The sequence below is a fragment of the Megachile rotundata genome, chromosome 9 (genome assembly GCF_050947335.1).
Source record: "Megachile rotundata isolate GNS110a chromosome 9, iyMegRotu1, whole genome shotgun sequence".
Taxonomy (NCBI): domain Eukaryota; kingdom Metazoa; phylum Arthropoda; class Insecta; order Hymenoptera; family Megachilidae; genus Megachile; species Megachile rotundata.
Window position 1 is genome coordinate 10866831 of NC_134991.1, and position 21630 is coordinate 10888460.

Sequence of the window (21630 nt, forward strand, 5' to 3'; positions counted from 1 at the left end):
TTATCAACTGCACGCGTGTTTAATGATCAAGGTCACAATTAAGATCGCTAATAAATTTATAACAACGAATGAAAATTACTTTGAATAACGTGGTGTGTAACCGAATGCACTATAATTATACTACATATATTAAACAAGAATACAATAACATGTGTACATATATTGCATATAGTCATACATACTAATGTAATAAATAAAAGATGGTCTGAAAACCAACTTCACAATTTAAAAAAAATCAATAATCTGACAGGAAAGATATTGCAATAAAATTTCATCAATTTTCCGATTGCAAAATAAGCGACTCAGCATAGTATGACCTTGAAGTGTCCTTGAACTAAGAAATGATAAAAAATGTTTTACAATATACAATACATAAATAAAACAAAGAATATAAAGAATGTAACCAAGGAATGCAAAACTCTTCACCCAACACTCGTTATACAGCCACAAACAGTTCAGTCGGTAACCAATAAAATTTTACGATATTACGATATTATTTCATTGACCTAATTTAAACAGTAACTCCCGTATAACAATGAAAAGCACGCGTGTAACAACTAATGAACCGAATTCAACGGGAGCACCGCGATACAAAATTTTCTCCCTTGAATCATTCCCGACCCCATTTTCCAATTCGCCAGTACAAATTCTCGTAGAGTTCGCCGGCGTTTTTTCACTCCGTTTCGAATGGCCGGTGCACGAGGGGTCGAAAAAAAAAAAAAAAAAAGAAAAACGGCTGACCGGATGTTGAACAAGTCCGAAAGGTCGGCGTATCCGACTACCGGATGCAGCTACTGCCCTTTTCGCGTGCGTGCCACGGTAACTAATTGCTCCAGCTATTGATTTTACCTGCTGCCGGTATCCTGTTTGCGCGAAATCCGTCGCAATGAAAGTCGTCGTGCCGATTTTTATCTCGGTCATGTCTCTCTTTCTCTATTTCTCTGTCTGCTCTCGTTATAAATCTCTGTCCGGGCTAGCGAAGAATAAAGTTTCTGTGATTTTTATTGCGCTGTTCGCGCGACGTTGAACTTTATACATTCGACAACGAACGTTGATAGGCGCCTGCCATATATTTTAACGACGACAAAAAGCCTCTCTGTTTTCACCTCGGCTTAGATTCTATTGTAAAAAAAGAAGCGTTATATACTCGACGAACCTGAATTTAGTGTAGTTTCGTATGGTCGTATCGGTGCTCTAATTGAATGTAGGTGTCTCAATACGCTATTAATTATTGTATAATTCGGTAGGTGAAAGAACAGAGTTGATAGTTGGTTATTTTCAAATTATACATTTTTACATTGGACGATAACTGTATTCTTCTTTATTAATACTATCATTTTGGTTAAACAATGTGATAAATCAAATGTGGTCACTAATAACCTAAGAAGGTGCATGTGACCTTAAACATTCAATTAAAAATATTCTTCTTTATTAATACTATCATTTTGGTTAAACAATATTCTTCTTTATTAATACTATTTTACAGATATAAGTGTAAGGGTAGTTTGGGAAATGTTTGTCCTCATACATGTATGACAATGTTTGTTCCTAGATACATACAGTATGTTCCTATAGTACTACATTTCTATGTATACCTACATATCTCTGGATTATCATTAATGGATAGATTTATTTCATTAACACATAGATTTCTGTATTCCTATATTTTCCATATCTCTAAAGCCCCTATCTCTATATCCATATATTCTCGTATCCCAATGCAGCTAGATTCTTGTATCTCAATATCTTTATATCCGTATATTCTTGTATTTCTATATTCTTACTCTCTTATGTCCTCATAACTCTTTATCTGTCTATTCCTATTTCACTATGTGCCTCTGTTTCTATATCTCTCTAAAACTATATTCTTCTGTTCCTATATCTCTCTATTCTTATATTTCTCTGTCCCTATCTACCTCTGTTCGCATCTCCCTCTGCCCCTATCTCTCAATTTTCGTACATCAATTTGTCCCTATATCTCTCTATCCCTATCTCCCTTTATCCCTACCTTCCTGTCTTCCTATATACCTCTATCCCCATCTCTCTCTATCCCTATCTCTCTTTATCCCTATCTCCCTCTATCTCTATCTCCCTCTATCCCTACCTTCCTGTCTTTCTATATACCTCTATCCCCATCTCTCTCTATCCCTATCTCTCTCTATTCCTATCTCTCTCTATCCCTATCACCCTCTATCTCTATCTCCCTCTATCCCTACCTTCCTGTCTTTCTATATACCTCTATCCCCATCTCTCTCTATCCCTATCTCTCTCTATCCCTATCTCCCTCTATCCCCATCTCTCTCTATCCCTATCTCTCTCTATTCCTATCTCCCTCTATCCCCCTCTCTCTCTATCCCTATCTCCCTCTATCCCCATCTCTCTCTATCCCTATCTCTCTCTATCCCTATCTCTCTCTATCCCAATCTTCCTCTATCTCTATCTCCCTCTCTCCCTATATCCCTATCTTCCTCTATCTCTATCTCCCTCTCTCCCTATATCCCTATCTTCCTCTATCTCTATCTCCCTCTCTCCCTATCTCCCTATCTCCCTATCTCCCTATCTCCCTATATCCCTATCTCTCTCTCTCCCTATCTCCCTATCTCCCTACCTCCCTATCACCTTATCTTCCTATCTCCCTATATGACTCTGACCCCATATCCACACACCCCAATATCAAATCACAAAAAATAATACAAATAAAAATAATAATTAAACGTTTAAACAAATAAATTTTTACTTAGACAAACTCTTCAGTCGCATATTTGATCCTCACTACCAAGAAATAAAACTGTATTCATTTTGTACCCGTAGTCTGCGATTCGAATAAAATTTTGTTGAACAATAATCAAGATGAAGTAATACAGTTAGTCGACAAGTTGGTGTGTACGACTTCAAGGCGGGGTAAGGAGAGAAGCAGGTTAGCAATTCTTTGTTTGTTCGTAACGATGTACTTTGTTCGAAACTCTAGAAACAACAGAGTTTCGCTATAAGAGAGGAAAAGGATTGTGTAATTCGTACAGCAAACAACACTGGCAGACAGCTGTTGCACCGGCAAAAAGGTTACGACATCTGCGAACGAAAGCTGTTGCCCGACTACCGAGGAAATTAAACGGAATTATTCTTTAAATGGAAATCAGAGTATCGTTCTTTATCGATAAATCTTTGGCTGGAGAAGTTAATATATTACTGATGATTCTCTGATGTGAAATGATTTAAGGAAACACTCGGGATTGAGTGGAAGATTTTAGAGAAAGTATGGTTATTATTAATTTAGGAAGAGTGATTGAAAGGTGATTGATTGTGAAGAAAATATGTAAGTGGTAAAATTTGCAAATTTTATATTTGAATTTTTGGATTTTTAAATTTGTAAATTTCCAAATTTTAATAGGTAACAATTTCTAAATCTTCAAATCATCAAATTTGGAAATTTGAAAATTAACAAATTCATAAATCGCTAAATTTCTAAATTTCTTTTCCCTATATTAATGTTCTGATTTTTTACAAATTTCCAGATATCATAAATTGCATATTTTTCCGAATTTATAAATATTCAAATGACCAAATCCCCAGAACTGAAGTTCATAATTCTTCAAATTTACAAATCCACATTTCAAAAGATTTAATCAAATTCGCAAAACTTCCATACTGCAAAAGATTTAATCTAGTTCCTGGAATATCCACATTTTAAAAGATTTAAACAAATTCCCAGAACTTCCAAATTTCTCGTCAAAAAATTTCATAAATTACGTAGTTCAAAAACCAGAAAGCGACGCACAAAGGTAATTCCACTTCTACTTCAACAAGAGCCATCCCCAGAAAAAAGACATAAAAGATGTCCTACAAATTCAATAAAACTCTCATTTGTCTTCACAAGAATTATCACATTTTCGCACTTCGTCTCAATTACAATAACAAATTAAACGAAAAAGGAGTGTCCTTTAGAAATCACATCGATTCATCAGCCAGGAGTCAACAGCGCATCGTTTAATTAGCGAGCCGCTAATGAGGGATAACGAAAGTGGCAAATCGATAGGTATTTTCAGTTAGGTCATCGAACCCGTCGTGACATCGCGTCAAAAAGCCAATGGCGTATCGACGAGACCGAACAAAACTCAGCAGAGATAGCAATCGGCTAAAATATATGCCAGCGATTTCCGGCTGGTCATTTCAAAGTTTTGACGATATAATGTATCGGTCGACCCGGTTGAGATCGGTGCCAGAAACGATCGTCAAATTATCGGGATCGGCACAAAGACGTGAAAAAAACGAGGCCAGAAGATGTCCATAATTGGCGGGCGGAAGAAGGTCGCCGATAAATATGGCCGTCGTTCGAAGAGAGAGGATGGCACTCGCGAAGGGCAAAAAGAGTCAAAATGAAGGGAACAAGAGCAAAAGGTGGGGTAACGTTTCCGTCACTTCGTGTTCCCCTTCATCTCTCTTCCGGTAATCAAGCTCCACGAGCTTGAGACAGCGCTTGGACTAATTAATGGAGACTGATTGCTCGACTCTATCCGGGTTAACCCGTTGCTGACTCTGCTTTATCGGCGCTACTTAAATTTTCGAGTCGTTCCGCGAACCACAGAACGATTCCAACCCTTTCAGCGAACACTTTGAAATCCGGGGATTGAAATTAATGCTCCGGGAGAGAGATGTCCCGTTATCGGGATCACGGCTCAGACTTTTATACCACCGGGCTTGTTCGCCAAATAAAAAGTAGTCGTTCGGCTGGCAAACGAACTTTTCTTCTTTCATTTTTGTACGTGGATACGGTAATTGCACCTAATATGGATCTATCTGATTTTGTGAACTTGCTAAAAATACGGACATGTTTGCTTCTCGATGAGATTAATGTTGGAAACATGACAAAGTTAATAGATATTTGGATGTTGATTGACTGTATCAAATAATGGTAATGAATGTAATCGTTTTTAAACTGTATAATTTTGATGACGAGCTGAAAGTTTTATAATTTGATAGCTTGACAATTTCATAACTTTGTAGCTTGATAGATTGGTGGATTAATGGATTGATGGATGGATGAATTGGTGGATTGATGGATGGATGGATGGCTTGGTGGATTGGTGGACTGATGGATGGATGAATTGGTGGATTGATGGATGGATGGATGGATGGCTTGGTGGATTGGTGGATTGGTGGATTGGTGGATTGGTGGATTGGTGGATTAGTGGATTGGTGGATTAGTGGATTGGTGGATTAGTGGATTGATGGATGGATGAATTGGTGGATTGATGGATGGATGGATGGCTTGGTGGATTGGTGGATTGATGGATGGATGAATTGGTGGATTGATGGATGGATGGATGGATGGCTTAGTGGATTGGTGGATTGGTGGATTGGTGGATTAGTGGATTGGTGGATTGGTGGATTGGTGGATTGGTGGATTGGTGGAATGGTGGATTGGTGGATTGGTGGATTGGTGGATTGGTGGATTGGTGGATTGGTGGATTGGTGGATTGGTGGATTGGTGGATTGGTGGGTTGGTGGATTGGTGGATTGGTGGATTGGTGGATTGGTGGATTGGTGGATTGGTGGATTGGTGGATTGGTGGATTGGTGGAATGGTGGATTGGTGGATTGGTGGATTGGTGGATTGGTGGATTGGTGGATTGGTGGATTGGTGGATTGGTGGGTTGGTGGATTGGTGGATTGGTGGATTGGTGGATTGGTGGATTGGTGGATTGGTGGATTGGTGGATTGGTGGATTGGTGGATTGGTGGATTGGTGGATTGGTGGATTGGTGGATTGGTGGATTGGTGGATTGGTGGATTGGTGGATTGGTGGATTGGTGGATTGGTGGATTGGTGGATTGGTGGATTGGTGGATTGGTGGATTGGTGGATTGGTGGATTGGTGGATTGGTGGATTGGTGGATTGGTGGATTGGTGGATTGGTGGATTGGTGGATTGGTGGATTGGTGGATTGGTGGATTGGTGGATTGGTAAATTGGCAGATTGGTAGATTGGTAATTTTGTAGTTTAGATGTTTGGTAGATTGGTATTTTGGTAGTTTCTTAATTTTGAAGATTGGTAGATTGATGGATTGATGGATTGATGAATTGTTGTATCTATAGATCGATAAACTGATGGATTGATAGGCTGATAGATTAATAGATTAATAGATTGATGGACTGATGGACTGATAGACTAATACACTGATACACTGCTAGACTAACAGGCTAATAGTTATCTGATGCTGATAGTCATCTTGATAGACTGATAGTTAAATGCTATTTTATTTATGTAGCAGCTATCTACTACCGTTCAAACTTCCTTTTCTCCATTTCAAGTTTATGTCACCTTTCCAGTTGTAGGATTAAACAAAACTGGCATTTACCCAGGAGACAAATTCCTGGAGAACTGGATCCTTCACTGAAACTTTGATTCGGGAAACATTATTAAACCGTGTGCCCTCTTCCGAGTTGTCTAATATTTCTCCAGAGTATACCGTCTGGACGATGTCAATAGGAAATTGCGGAGTGCTTTCTAATAAAATACAAACGTTTGTAAACTCGAGAAACATTATGACGAAGCAACAGTTCTCCAAAAGAGAAGTTCCTATGTTATCTCTGTCCAAACAGAAAACGGGCATCTTTATTAAAGCTCGCGATGAGATTGAAACACGAAGCCGAGATAGAAATAACCTGGTTATGAAAACGTATGATGTCTATGGCACGGTACATCGAGATTTCCCTTCGACTGGTCACCGTTTAACTTCCGTCGAAAATTTCCAACGGAGTTTCGCGTACAATTCGCACAGTTGTTCAGGCAGAAGTTTACTTTCAAGTTGCGGCGGATGAATCCGATTATGTACGCTCGCGGAGAACACCGGCGAAACTTCATAGCGAGAGGATATCCTTTCGAAAACATAAGTCGCACGATATAAAATGCATATATGACGCGTGTTCAAGTACACGGGGATAATGAAGTTACATGCGAATGCACATGTTATTATTATCGTTAACTCTCGGGGTACAACGAATGTAAAAAAATTAATTTATAAGCAAGGGTTAATGGGGAGAGGGTTATTTGCCAGTTAGAAATAACTAATCATAGCTACAATATTAAAATAGAGAAAGGCAATTGAGATGTTATGTCAATTTTGTATTCAACTATTCTTAAATATGCAAATTATAATTGGACTTAATTTCCAAGTTGGAGCGTATTAAAAACTCGAGTGAGATTTGTCATGGTTGAAGCGTAAGTGTGTCACGTGTGGGAGGCGATATCGCAAAACAAGGAGTTAAATTTTTATTTTAATTTTACCGCACGAATTTCAAATTGGTATGGACAGAATTTCAACAATTCTGTTAATATCCGAGTACCAGCATAACGAAATTTGATCATTAGAAACTTATTCATCATTATTAATAATTATTTGATTGATTGATTGATTATTATTGTGGGCGTCGACTACTATGGTCATTAGCCCGAATAATTTTTTGAATTAAGTTTCGTTTCTAACTATCGTATGAAAGTAAGAAAGTAGGGAAACCAAGACAATATACGAACACTGAGTTTGAAATTTGTTGAACGCGTTTTCTATTGTTTTCTTTTTGCGTTACAGTTTACCGTAGTCATTTTTCATCGACGGATTTCAAGGAACGCGTAACCTTCTTTTTCCATCTTTCGAGAATTGAAAGATGAATGGAGTTCTTCAACGTTGAACGCCGGAAAAAAGAACAACGCGGTAATTTTTCACCGGCGAATTTCACAAACTAACGAACGTCCCCTTTTTCTGGAAATGGGAAGTGAAAAACGAGTAGCACACAAAGAAATGGAAGAACCTCTGTTTTTATAGGTTTTAATTCTATAGCAACAGAAATATGTCGACTCATTTAGAAAAACATTAATCACTTGGATATCTCCTGTACAAAAATTATACTGAATATTGGGAAATATATAAATTCTATTTTACTAGGCGTTTCATTAAATATTTTACTAGGTATTTTACCAAATATTTGACTAGATATTTTAGTAGGTAGTTTATTAGGGATTTTACTAGGGATTTTATTGGGTATTTTACTAGGTATTTTATTAGGCATTTTACTAGGGATTTTACTAGGTATTTTATTGGGTATTTTACTAGGCATTTTATTAGGCATTTTACTAGGGATTTTACTAGGTATTTTATTAGGCATTTTACTAGGGATTTTAGTAGGGATTTTATTGGGTATTTTACTAGGTATTTTATTAGATATTTTATTAGATGTTTTATCAAGTATTTCATTAGGTATTTTACTAAATATTTTACTAGATATTTTACTAGAAATTTTACTAGAAATTTTACTAGATATTTTACTAGATATTTCATTAGATATTTTACTATATACTAATTCATCTTATTTTCATACAAAACGACGTTCTCATAATAAAAATTCACTCCGTATTTAATTATGTATATCAAAGATACATATAAATAAATAATAAAAATAAATGTATCGATGAACAATTAAATGAGTAGTAAAATAATAGTGACGTAATCAAAATATAAAAAAAACGTGTATTTATAATTACTAGTTTTACTTAAACAGACGAAAGAATTATAAATTCAATAGAATTCAACTGATTAATATCAAAATTAATATGCAACTGAATGCTAAATCAATATAAACGAAACAACACCGTGAATATTAATTGATGTTATTTTACTACTCTCTCAATTAAAACAAAACATAATCCTCATATAATTAAAGACCAAAAAATAAATTTAAATAACCAAAATATCAAACATTCTATTAATTACGATTTACGTATGAATTAAAATATATAAATAAATCAAATTCTGAGATTACTATATTCGTTAAGGGTTCAACCACCGAATCCAGGCGACGCAAGGCAAGATTCTCGATGCACCGATATCAAAGCAACCCCTCGGTTCGTTAGTGAAAGTTTCATGGGGGAATCCCACGTGGATTGATCGCAAGATGTCTACGGGAAGATCGCTAAACCACCGTGATACACTAACAGATTTTGTGGCGCTCTTTCGTGGCGACAATTTCTGCTTAGGAAGGGTATTACCACGACACATAACTGCTATGTTATCAAAGGAGAATGGCACGTTGAGAATTTCCGGCTTCATAGTTAACCTACTGCGTGTGCACACCCCTTGACCCTCCACCCACCTTGCAAATCTTTGGAATTGTTCGCGCGTCAAAAGCCATTGTTCCACCAATGTTGCACATAGAATAATCCTCCATTTTGTTCCACAAATTTTCCAAAGACTTTTAAATACTTTCTTAAGTAAACTATTTTCCTTTACGTTCATTTTAAGGAGAAACCACCGGAACCAGTTTACCTACAATTCTTTTTTTATATCAAATTTTTAGAAGAATCACCGGAGTACTAAATGGTATGTCGCATGTAAACATTATCGGATAATACAATTTAATTTGATCAGCGTCGATTTATTAAGTTAGCAAAAAACCACCCCTGTTAAACAGCAACAGCAATCATGTTTGTATCATAATTTTATCTCGATATTTATTCAATCGTTCATTCATTTTCATTTCTCAATTTCACTTTCAGACCACCAATTAATTTTCATTTATTTTTTCCTGTTGACAAATTTGAAAAAATTCTTTCCGGTATTGAATTCTGATATATCGATGATATTGAAAGTTATTCGACAAAAATGTTTGACAGAAATTTCTCGACTGAAAAATTTTGGTTGAATTATCAAAGAGGAAAATTCGTAACGGCATTAGTCAGAACAAGAATTAAAAATAGAAGAACACAAAAACTTCATCGATGTCAACGTTTTGTTTGCACGCTGTTTTTAATCATTTTAACTCGGTGTTTTACACAGGTAGCATAAAATGCGTTGACGAGTTTCATTTAGAATTCCATCCGCGTTAAAAAGTCGTTGTAACACGCCGCCACTTTTTCTCATTTTTTTGCCCCTTGATTTTCGTAAATCGACCGTCCACCGTAGCGCCATTCCACTTGACGCCGGTTTAATGCATTTTTCAAATATGCTACGGCTTAATAAATCGATCCGAACGCGTGGGATAGAATTTGAAATCAAGTTTTCGGAAATTCGGGCGTCCAATAAAACAGCTACGGGGCACAAAAAAACCGGAAAATAAAACGCGGCTTGCATTCTTTTCTACGTGGGAAATTGTGGCTGTATGAGGAAGAAAAAATTACTGGGTTTCGCTACTTTTGGTAAATCGTTTTCGCCCTAACGAGAAATACGCTTTTGGAATCTACTTTTCGATTCGCAGTTTTTTTGATAACAGAAACGCATTCAAAAGTTTCGTGACAAAATTCTCTGAGTGCAACGACGGTGAAATAGGTGAAAACCATCAACGCTGCGTTTATTCCTTTTACACTAAAAGGGTTTCTTCGTTGAAGGAAAGCAGCAACGAACTTTGCATTAAAAATAGAAAATTAAAATTTTTGTTGAACCAATTTTTGTATGAACGTTAAATTTTCTGTACGAAAAAATTTTCGTTTAATAGAAATTTTTATACGAAAATAATTTGTTCGGATATAAAATTGAAAATTATTATTTCGGAAATAATTGAAGAAATATTATGATTAAAAAAATCATTTTCGCGTTTAAATAAATGGATGCACAATTTTTTTTTTATCTGAAATATTGAAATAGTCAAATAATATATTATTCAAATAATAGTTTATAAAGAAGTTAAATACAATAATCAAATATGAGCATTTCCAAATAGTCAAATATTATTTCAGTAATAATCTTTGGCATACACTATTTATGTCCATGCAACTATTTAACTACCCCAACAGACATTAATTACAATTTAATATCATTTAATTACTAATCTTCTAATAAATATTTACTAACACAATTAACACGTTTTAAAATTTACAAAACTAGCTGTGAAAACGTACAACAAAAATTTTGTATAAAAAGAAAATTTAATGATAACAGAATAAACAAAATTTTTTAACAATAGATTCAAAATACGTAGCTAAAGTACCACAATGAAATAAGAGACCTAAAAATCTGTTGCTATAATAAATCCAATTTCTGCCACCGACATATTAAATAACCCTATCCGAGCACAAAGAATTAAAAAAGCATCGGCTGATGAAAAAGGTGTAAAATATTAAAATGAAACAACAAAAATACAGTTCAACGAACCCGATACAATAGAGAAATCTCCATAGCTGCAGGCGATCGGTAAATCCCGGTAATATTTCAAAATCAAAGTCGTTCGTGGCTTTTTCCTTCTGTTTTCTTCCCATCCACATTTCATCTTTCCCCTCCTACCGTTTCCAACGTCAGATTCCACCCTTTCTTTTTATCTCCACACTTTATTTCCTAGCCAGCTACACACCTCGTCCCGATCTCTGTTCTTTTCTCTTTTAACGCGGGTTCCCTCATTTTTTCCTCGTTCCTCCAAGATTATATTTCGCCGAAATCCCGTCGTTTCCAATTTTTATCCCGTTTTCATCCTCCATTCTCCTGCCCCACCGTTTCAACTTATCTCGCGTAATTCATTCTTCCGAATTCTCGGCAACCACTTTTCGCCAGCGTGCACGCAAAATGAAATGTCTGCCTCGACACTGGCGCACCTGTTACCGCTTACAGGAGCTGAAAAACTTCGCCGTTCCACCTGTCGTCGTTCTCACCGCGATCGCTAATTGGGTTTTCAAAAAAGAAACCCGAGGAGCAAAGAAGAGAAGCGCCGAAGGAAAACGGAAAGAAAAGCGCGGAGACGAGAACCTGATGACGCCGGGTCTGGATGGGTCAGAAATTTTTGAGACCATAAATATATCAACACCTGTCATTTTTTTAAGCTTCTGGGAATGATGATCCTCCATTAGGTACGAAGTTTCATCAAGGTAGATGCTTTTAAAAATTTGGCCACGTTTATAAAAGTTTGAAGCTTCACCACATTTGATAAAGTTTGACCAAAGATGAAGTTTGTGGAACCTTAATCGAGTTACGTTTGACAAAATTGGTGAAGTTTTATTATAGCTAAGGTTTGTCAAAAGTAGTATAATTGTTTCATTTGTTTCCTGAACTTATTCTGTGCCTTTGACCTAATTTGATTCTGAGCATTTAAGACAACTTCTGCCATAGTTTGGTTAAATACTGCTTAAGATTATACTGTAGTTCAGAACTTCATTGCTTCATGTGATAATGAAGTTGGTATAATAAATTTGCCACACGTGTGTCTTCAAAGTATGTAGTTCAAATATTATTTCGGGGTACGTAATTCAAGCGCTACTTCAAGGTACGAAGTTTATATGCTACTTCAAGGTATATAATTTATATGACACCTTAAGGTTTAGAATTTATATGTTACTTGAGGGCATGTAATTCAAAAGCTACTTCAATGCATATCGTTTATGTGCTACATCAAGGTATTTGTAATGCATTTCAAAGTATGTAATTTAAATGCTACTTTACAATATGCGATTCAAATGCTACCTCAACAATTTATGTGCCAATTCAAGGTGTATAATTACAATGCTACTTCATCTTAGAATTTTCCTTGTAAAGGGAAATTTTTTTCTCATAAAAGATGACTTCATACGTAGTTTTCGGAATACAATGGAACAAATTTCAGATTCTCATTCGTAAGAAAAATGGTGCTTACCTTATCGCCATACTCTTCGCTTTCAAGTGATGCCATCTCTGGTTCATCTCGTCCAGTCGTCGTTGTAGCATAACAGCGTCATCCTGACTGGCTAAAGAGCTTAACAGCTTTCGGCCTGTACCATTCAGGGATGCATAAACGTCTCGATGCGTTTCGATCTCTGATTGGAGATCCTGTAACAAAGAAAAGTAGTCCTAGGTTATTTAAGGCTAGTTAAATATAATCCTTTTTAACATCAATTTTTCTGAAGGATAAAATACAAATCTTTTTTCATATGAATTTTTCTGATCGATAAAATACAAATCTTTTTTTATATAAATTTTTCTGATCGATAAAATACAAATCTTTTTTTATATAAATTTTTCTGATCGATAAAATACAAATCTTGTTTAACATAAATTTTTCTCACAAATAAATAATACATTTAAGCATACTGAGATTATAATTAATCTAATTATTATTACTTTTGACACATTACAGTTCGATGAATGTAAATATTTTAGACAGTTTAATGAGGAATTTCATGTAGTTTTAAGGACAGAAGAAATTAATTTCTGTATAGTGTACAACCTTTGACAGAAAATAAGATTTGTGAAGCATGGTAGTTGCGTGCATAAATTTTCCTGAAAATTGATGAATATATTACTGAGAAAATGAGCAGACCGTGTGAATTTGTAATATATTGAATAACCTGTAAATTTGTAATATATCGTTTGAAACTTGTACTACATATTATGAAATCATTCTGAACTCTGTACAGATAATTTGTAAATAAATTACCAGTGTTCTATGACATTTGGAATATGAATTTAATATGCGACATCGGTGGTCAACGTGTGAACTAATCAAAATGGCGTGTGTAAGTACATTTGACATGTAACAGATATTTCATATAGTCGTTATAACATTTATAACATTATATATAACAATTATTATATAACAGTAATTACATCTTCAATATTTTATACAATATATATATTTTAATCATTCTTTATGAGTTCTCTTAACAAACCCTCAGCATCAAATTACTGGACAAATTAATGTTAAAAGCATTCTGCATCCGCCATATTTGTTCTATATATCAGAGCTGTTCTATGTGTATATAATTATAATTGAATTTAATTCTTTTCCTAAAATAAACCAAAGGGAAATCAATTTTCCTACAGTATCATATTTCAGTATTTCCATTTAAAAAAATTACGTGGATTTCTGATACTTCAAATTTTACACGTAAAAATTGAATGAGAATCCTTATACAAACATTTCGAAGCTCGCAAACTCGATACGTAAAAACTTCATAGAAGACTTTAGACTGTTTTGAACAATGGCCGACGAGATCGAGCAGAGAAAGATTCTTGTCCCTCAGAGCAATCCACCGTAAGGGATTTCAAAAATTCGCGCAATATTTTCCGCGAATTTTCTCGTGAACGTTGAAAAGTATTCGCTCGGCGAAGAAGACATTCGCAGTATTCTGTCATCGTGATGACGTGAATTGCGGGGAACGCTTGGGCAGAAGTGATTTATGCCTGGTTCCCATGTACATCGACGGTGCCGGGTCGTTGACGTGCGCCGCCGTCGGCCACCAATGAAAATAAATCGAGGTCGATGCAAGTGAATTAAGAAATATTTGTTCGTCGTCTTCGTAACAACCTTTCGTGTTTGCTGCCGGTTTTCGTCTCGAAAATTGAATTCGCGTGGGTGAACATAAACTCATTATATCGCGACAATAAATCGTTCGACTATACAGGTGCTTTCATAAGCGTTAAAACCTCAACTACGACTTAGAAATACAAATCCATGAAAATTTACTGTATAGAAAAAAAAAACAGTTTTCTATTTGCACTAAAAAAATCACCAAACGCACGGTTCGGTAGCGGAGTTATTCAATCGTGAAAACAAATAATTTAAGAGATTTTCTTGCCGGTGCGTGGATGTTAACTTCTATAATTCACGGAAGCACGGATTGAAAGTCGTTCGAGAATTGAATACACGAGATTCAGCAGTGTACCTCATATTTCTCGTTGCAACAGCCGCCATCCTTAATCCGCTGGCGGCTGCCAGTTTCTCACCACCTATGTCCGTTTTCTAGTTGTTCGATTTTCGAGACACGCGAGACCCAGCCGCAATTCCGGCAACGATTCGATTCCCATCTGGATTCGCGTGGATTGGGACACGATGATATTTTCCCGCCCGTAGCTTTTCCTGTGAACCGACGTTGCTGACAGCCGATACGCGTGACGTCTACAGGTTGTGTCATAACTCGGGGACCAATCATCGGAAAATCAACATAACTACCATGAAACTTTTGTGGATGGTAATATTAATTTTGCTGGAATGTGTGTTCCAAATGGGAATAAGGATGGATTTTTGAAATTTAGGGAAATTTTATTTGGTACTGGCAAGTTATTAGTTAAGGTTTTGCATAGTTGGGTTCAAATTTATGCAGCTGGAAATTGGGGGATTGGGAGATTGGGAGATTGGGAGATTGGGTGATTGGGAGATTGGGAGATTGGGAGATTCGGAGATTGGAAGATTGGGAAATTGAAAGATTGGAAGATTGGGAGATTGAAAGATTGGGAAATTGAGGTATTGGGAAAATAGTAAATTTCGAAATTGGGAAATTGGAAGATTGGGAGACTGAGAGATTAAGAGATTGGGATATTGCGAAAATAGTAAATTTCGGAATTGGGAAATTGGGAAATTAGGAAATTGAGAAATTGGGAAATCGGGAAATCGGGAAATCGGGAAATTGGAAGATTGGGAGATGGAAAGATTGGAAAATTGGGACATTGGGAAAATAGTAAATTTCGAAATTGGGAAATTGGGAAATTGGAAGATTGGGAGATGGAAAGATTGGAAAATTGGGACATTGGGAAAATAGTAAATTTCGAAATTGGGAAATTGGGAAATTGGAAGATTGGGAGACTGAGAGATTGAGAGATTGAGAAATTGGGAAAATAGTAAATTTTGAAATTGGAAGATTGGAAGATGGAAAGATTGGAAAATTGGGACATTGGGAAAATAGTAAATTTCGAAATTGGGAAATTGGAAGATTAGGAGATTGAGAGATTGGAAAATTGGGACATTGGGAAAATAGTAAATTTCGAAATTGGGAAATGTGAAGTTTGGAAGATTGGATAATTGAAAAACTGAAAAATTCAAAAATTCAAAAATTCAAAAATTGAAAACTCAGAAATTGGTGAAATGGGAAGATAAGAAATATACATTAACTTCAACAAATAGTATATTAAACTAAAGGATTACATTGGATTTTATTTTTCACTAACACGTGCCCACTCTTATAACGTTATGAGGACAATGAGAACAGATTAGCAGTTACATACATTTAGAAAAACATAACCAGGTGTCGCCTTTGGACACAGGTGATCAGCGCGGTTTGTGCACATAAATTTAAATCGCGCAAACACTTAACATAATATAAATACGCAATGAAAAAGAAATTCTGTCTGAAATAGCAATAGACTGATTTGAATTGTGTCCGTATTTTGTGGATTAATCGGTAGAAGAATGAAACAGAAGCAAATAGAGAGGGTAAATATTGTGGCGCATGGTGTGCAACGATGCAAAACACCTGTCTCAAAAGCTTCAGTACATCCATCAAAATGCTTTCCGTCAGAATTCTCGTTGAAAATCCGAATCGGTGGCGTTTAATTGGAACAGTATAACACGACAATTTAAAAAGCAAATCTCTGCGGTTGCAGAAAAGTTCTGCGACCTCTTTTTTCCAACCAGATATCTCGACAAATTTTTAAAAATACCAAAATATCACGCGACATTTTTCGACAACTTCGCTTTTTACCACATTTTATTTTTTTTTCAAACATTTTTACACAAGAAATAGTAAATTTACTAACGTCTAATGAATAATTATTTTTAAATAAACAGTAATTAATAGATAATATAGTAGTAAAGGATAAGATATAGATTTGTGTGTAACGTGATTTTGTATCTCGACAGAAGTGTACACACAATTTCAAAAAAGCATAAAATGCTTTCAAGAAATTAAAGTAAATTACCTATTTCAAAAAATAGGTAATTTAAAAATAACTTGTGATGTGATCATTCGGTCGATTTAGTAGTTTCAGTGTTAATTAATCTTTTTATTTTGTACAATATAATTAATATTTATGTTCGCAAGCTTCCTAGCAGAATAAATGTAATGTAGATTCACTTATATCAAACCACACATCATTATACAGCAATTACACAATTACCTAAAATTATATAATTAATAATTATAATAAATCATGTAATTATATAAAAAAATGCGAATTGGTTTAAATTATATTAAATTTCATTTGAACAAAAGAGTGCACAATATAAAAAGAAAATTAATGTAAAACAATATAAAATATAATACATAATTACAGAAAATATGTATCGATAAAAATGAAATTACCGAATATGTACTTAAAGTATTGTCAAATAATTTAGCTTAAATTATCGAACACCGATCAATTTGAAAGACGATGGCAAAGATATCTATAGAGAGACTTAACGGCGCATTTTCAATGCAGATTAAATTTTTCCAGGTAATGGGTAACCGTGAAGTGATCCAAGTGAGCCAAAGTAACGGAAAAAGAACCGTTCTGGGGGAAATTCGACGGTGGGATACGAAAGGAAAAAGAGAAAAAAAAGTAAAGTGTTTTTATCTAGTCCCCGATGCTCGTGCTTCTTATCGCGGTGACCGTGGCGCAATTAGGCAAATTGCACGTTATCGATGCTGCGTCCTGAATCGGATACTCGTTGCTTTTTCCATTTTATCTTACTTTCTTTTTTAATTTCATTTTGTACAGAAATGCAGGAGCATCGTCGCTGAGCCTCGACGGACGAATTCATTCGTAAATGTACACGGTGTTTCAGAAAGTTGGTAAAATTAATGATGTACAGGGTCGTTCAACGAAAGTGGGCACGATTTTTCATATAGTATATCAATAATAACAAATAACACAACAGTGTTCTAACAAATAATATGTGAGTACCAACAAATAATGTTTCAAGTAGAAATTAGTTAACTTTGAGTCGCACATGAACTATAATTATTTAATAGTGATTAAAATTAAGAAACTTGTATATTCTGTTGGAGAATTCCCAGTGACCTACCCTAATAAAGCAGGGACGACGACCACCGCGGGGTAAAGGCCTGACGCTGTGACGTCCGGGCCATAAAACAACCCTGGGGCCTCAAATTTCGCGGGGACTAGGAAACCTCGCGGAACGGGAAGAGGCCTTTAGAGGACATTCTTCTCTCGAGAACACTACTTCGCCTACGGAATCAGCTTATAGAAAATATATACTATTCTTTGAAATCGAACTTAATTAGCATTACAATCATTTTCTACCTCGTCTTACGATTCATTCACTTCAATGGTTCATTTTAGAGTTTCAAACATAAAACAGATTAACTCATTGTACTCGAAAGGACACACTCATTATTCTAAAAAGAAATCCAAGTATTTTCGACATCACACACGCTTACTCTCGATAGTTGCAAACAGTTCTAATTAAATCAATTCTCCAGGCGTTCGTGCAACGTTTCGATTCAAATCGAAGTTCAGCTTCGCTCAGAGGCATATTGCGCATTTTGGCACAGCTACGCTCACCGACGACGTAATATTACGTCTTCGAGGTGTAGACTGCTTTATTGCCTGCTGCCGTACCTCCTGACAATATTCCGAACATATGGTATACGCAATTGCCAAAGGAAAATGCGGTTACGAGCGCCTGGCGAATTATGTTGCCTCATTTATCATTGCGTACACGTAACCAGTTGCGTTATTCCCAAACGCAACGAACGCCTAACTTCGTTAGTTAATTATGCTATTTATGGGGTCATATTACACTTGTGGTATTCTTGCGGTACTCTTGCTCGTACTATTTTTTTATCTCAAAATGAAAATGTTGGCAACCACAGATTTATGTGTTGTTATATTTAGTGCAAGATAAATCTGTAGCAAATTTTTGGTTTATGTAATTATTTTATTTAATTTCGTACGGATTATGTAATTATCTTAATTTACCAAATATGGCAAACTAAAATTGATCAAATATTCCATACTAAAATTGACCAACTATTCAATATTGAAATTTACCAAATATTCCAAACTAAAATTTATCAAATATTCCAAATTAAAAGTGACCAACTATTTTAAGCTAAAATCCACCAAATACTCCATATTAAAATTGACCAACTAGTCCAAGCAAAAATCCATCAAATACTTTAAATGAAAATTGACAAAATATTCCAAATAGAAATTTATTAAGTACCCTAAATTAAATTTTCCCAAATATTCCATATTAAAATCCAACTAAAACGTCAATTAAACTTTTAATTGCCAATTTCCTTAGAAATCATACGGCAAGCGTCAAACATTATGTGTCTCACGTTACACGGAAATTTCTTTGCTCCTCCGCTTTCAGTTCAGTCGTTCATTTCTCCAATTGATTCAATTTGAAACAATGAGAATTTCAAGGGACAGACACGATCTTATTCATCCGAAAGGATCAATATAATTCAAAGGGCTTCGTCTTTCAGACGAGCTCGGCTGTTCCGTGTGACACGTTTAATCGACGATGTCAAGCTTAATCAATGTCTGACACTTGCGCGGTCGTAGACGGTGACGTGGATACCATGAGGATTTCTAATGAGGAATTACCGATTACCCTTCGGTATACCAAGATTTTAGGATGGTTCCATTCGTCGCTGCTTCCGTCGAATTCCCTCTCGCGGGAACAAAGCCAGCGAATTTGCGTGATCTATGGAAAATACGTGACAAAAGAGATTCACTTAGAAGAGCTTCTTAACACGTTCCCATCGGGGTAATTTTCACGAACTTTTCATATAAATTACGGCACTTTAGAGGTCTAAAGATATTTTAACATATGCGTGTTCAAACTACAGTAATTTTGGTAAATTTTTTAAAATTGTACAAAACGAGACTTCTAGTTATAATGTTCATATTTCAAAAATGAGAATTCTCGTTTCCGATGCAAATGTGTTAAAAGTTTGTTAGACGATCTTGAAGCTCTTGAAAAATTACCGTTGCATTTATATTGGTGTTAATAAATATTTTTTGTACTGAAACTTTTTACAGGGTTGTAACAGTTACCGCCATTTTATAGTCACACTACAAGTTTTAAGCATTCGATCGAAAAATCGTCTTGGAAACATATTAACAACTCTTTTATTAACTTAATTTTTATTCAATATTTCGTTAAAAATTGCATAGATTTTTGTAGATTAAATTTTATACGATTTCAGATTTTATATATTAAATGTCAAGAATAAATTAGGAGTTTATGAGAAATTTTAAATGGAAACATTTCATGCAAAAATATGAAATAATCTTTAAGTTATTCATTCTTTTGACACTAGTCATTAATACATTTTGAAGCAGAGAGCTCTGAAAAATTAATCCATACAAAAGGGATACGTTATTCTATTAAAAAACTGTAATATTTTACAAAGTATTTCAGGTTAATTAGACAAGAGTATAATATGTCTTCTATCATATCATACAATTTTTGCCTGAAAAATTTGTTTATGTCATTTACATTTTTTATCCGATTAATTTTCGTATAATTAACATTTGTAAGATTACTTTTGGTATAATTAAGTTTGATAAGAGTAATATTTTCATGAATAACTTTCATACAGTTAATACTTGTATAATTAACTCATATGTATCTCTATATGATTAGCCATTGAAAAGAAGATTTGATATGAATAACATTTTCATGAACAACTTTCATACGGTTAATATTTGTATAACTCATATGTATCTCTATATGATTAGCCATTAAAAAGAAGGTTTGATATGAATAACATTTTCATGAACAACTTTCATACAGTTAATACTTGTATAACTCATATGTATCTCTATATGATTAGCCATTAAAAAGAAGGTTTGATATGAATAACATTTTCATGAACAACTTTCATACAGTTAATACTTGTATAATTAACTCATATGTATCTCTATATGATTAGCCATTGAAAAGAAGGTTTGATATGAATAACATTTTCATGAACAACTTTCATACAGTTAATACTTGTATAACTCATATGTATCTCTATATGATTAGCCATTGAAAAGAAGGTTTGATATGAATAACATTTTCATGAACAACTTTCATACGGTCAATACTTGTATAACTCATATGTATCACTATATGATTAACCATCACAAAAAAGGATAATCACGCATAAGTTTACCTGTTCGAACAGATGGAGCTCAGCTAGCAGCATGTAGGAAATGTAGATGTACCGTGCATCATCCGGTCTGTTTCTAACCCCCCGAGGGGGGTTCCCCTGAAGGGTGGCACGCCCCCCGGGCCAAGTGCCCCCTTTCCGCACACTTTCACGATAATCCACCGTAATTACGTACCCGAAAGTTCCCTCATCACCCCACCGTTCAATGCACGATTCGAAGTTCTGTCCGTGTTTGTGAAATTTTACCTGTTCACCTTCGACGTATCGGCACTCGACGAGCACACACACGCACTTCCGCCGCTTTCTTCGCTCATTTTCCGTTCTCCGTTGCTTCTCATCACAGTACCGCACATTTTTGTCCTTCGTGGTCGTCGTTCACCCTCACCACAACCGCGCACCGATTAACCGTGTTTTTAACGCGATCACCGCACAGGCTGCATGCAAATTCCTGTGCATCCGCGTGAATTATCGATCAACGTTAACGACCGTGTACACAAGCGTGTTTGTACGGCTGACACGTGCAACACGGATCCCGTGCAACTGTTCGACACGAATGCCAGCAGAAAAATGCGGGGACACGTGTCGCGATTAACCGGCAAACGGCATTTTAAACGGTGCCGCTAATGAGGGTCCTCGAAATAGAATGTCTGCAGCTCTGTCGAATCAGCCGAGGCTTTTGTTTAAATATTCAACCGAGAAATCTCCGTTCGGCCAACCGGACACAAGAATCCGAGAAGCGTGTGCGCGTTTCGGTCATTTCAAGTCAGTGTAATCACGGTGTTACGCGAAAGGGAACTC

At 35.5% G+C, this 21630-nt stretch overlaps 1 protein-coding gene across 4 annotated transcripts in view; it reads right to left on the reverse strand.

Moving 5' to 3' along the window:
- LOC100876889 (dystrophin, isoforms A/C/F/G/H) overlaps positions 1-21630 on the reverse strand; it is a 758772-nt gene that overhangs the window by 158998 nt on the left and 578144 nt on the right. For all 4 annotated transcript variants that reach the window (XM_076535871.1, XM_076535870.1, XM_076535872.1 and 1 more), the window contains one exon: positions 12600-12772. In XM_076535871.1, coding sequence (XP_076391986.1) covers positions 12600-12772 — 173 coding nt within the window. The remainder of the gene's footprint in view (positions 1-12599; positions 12773-21630) is intronic.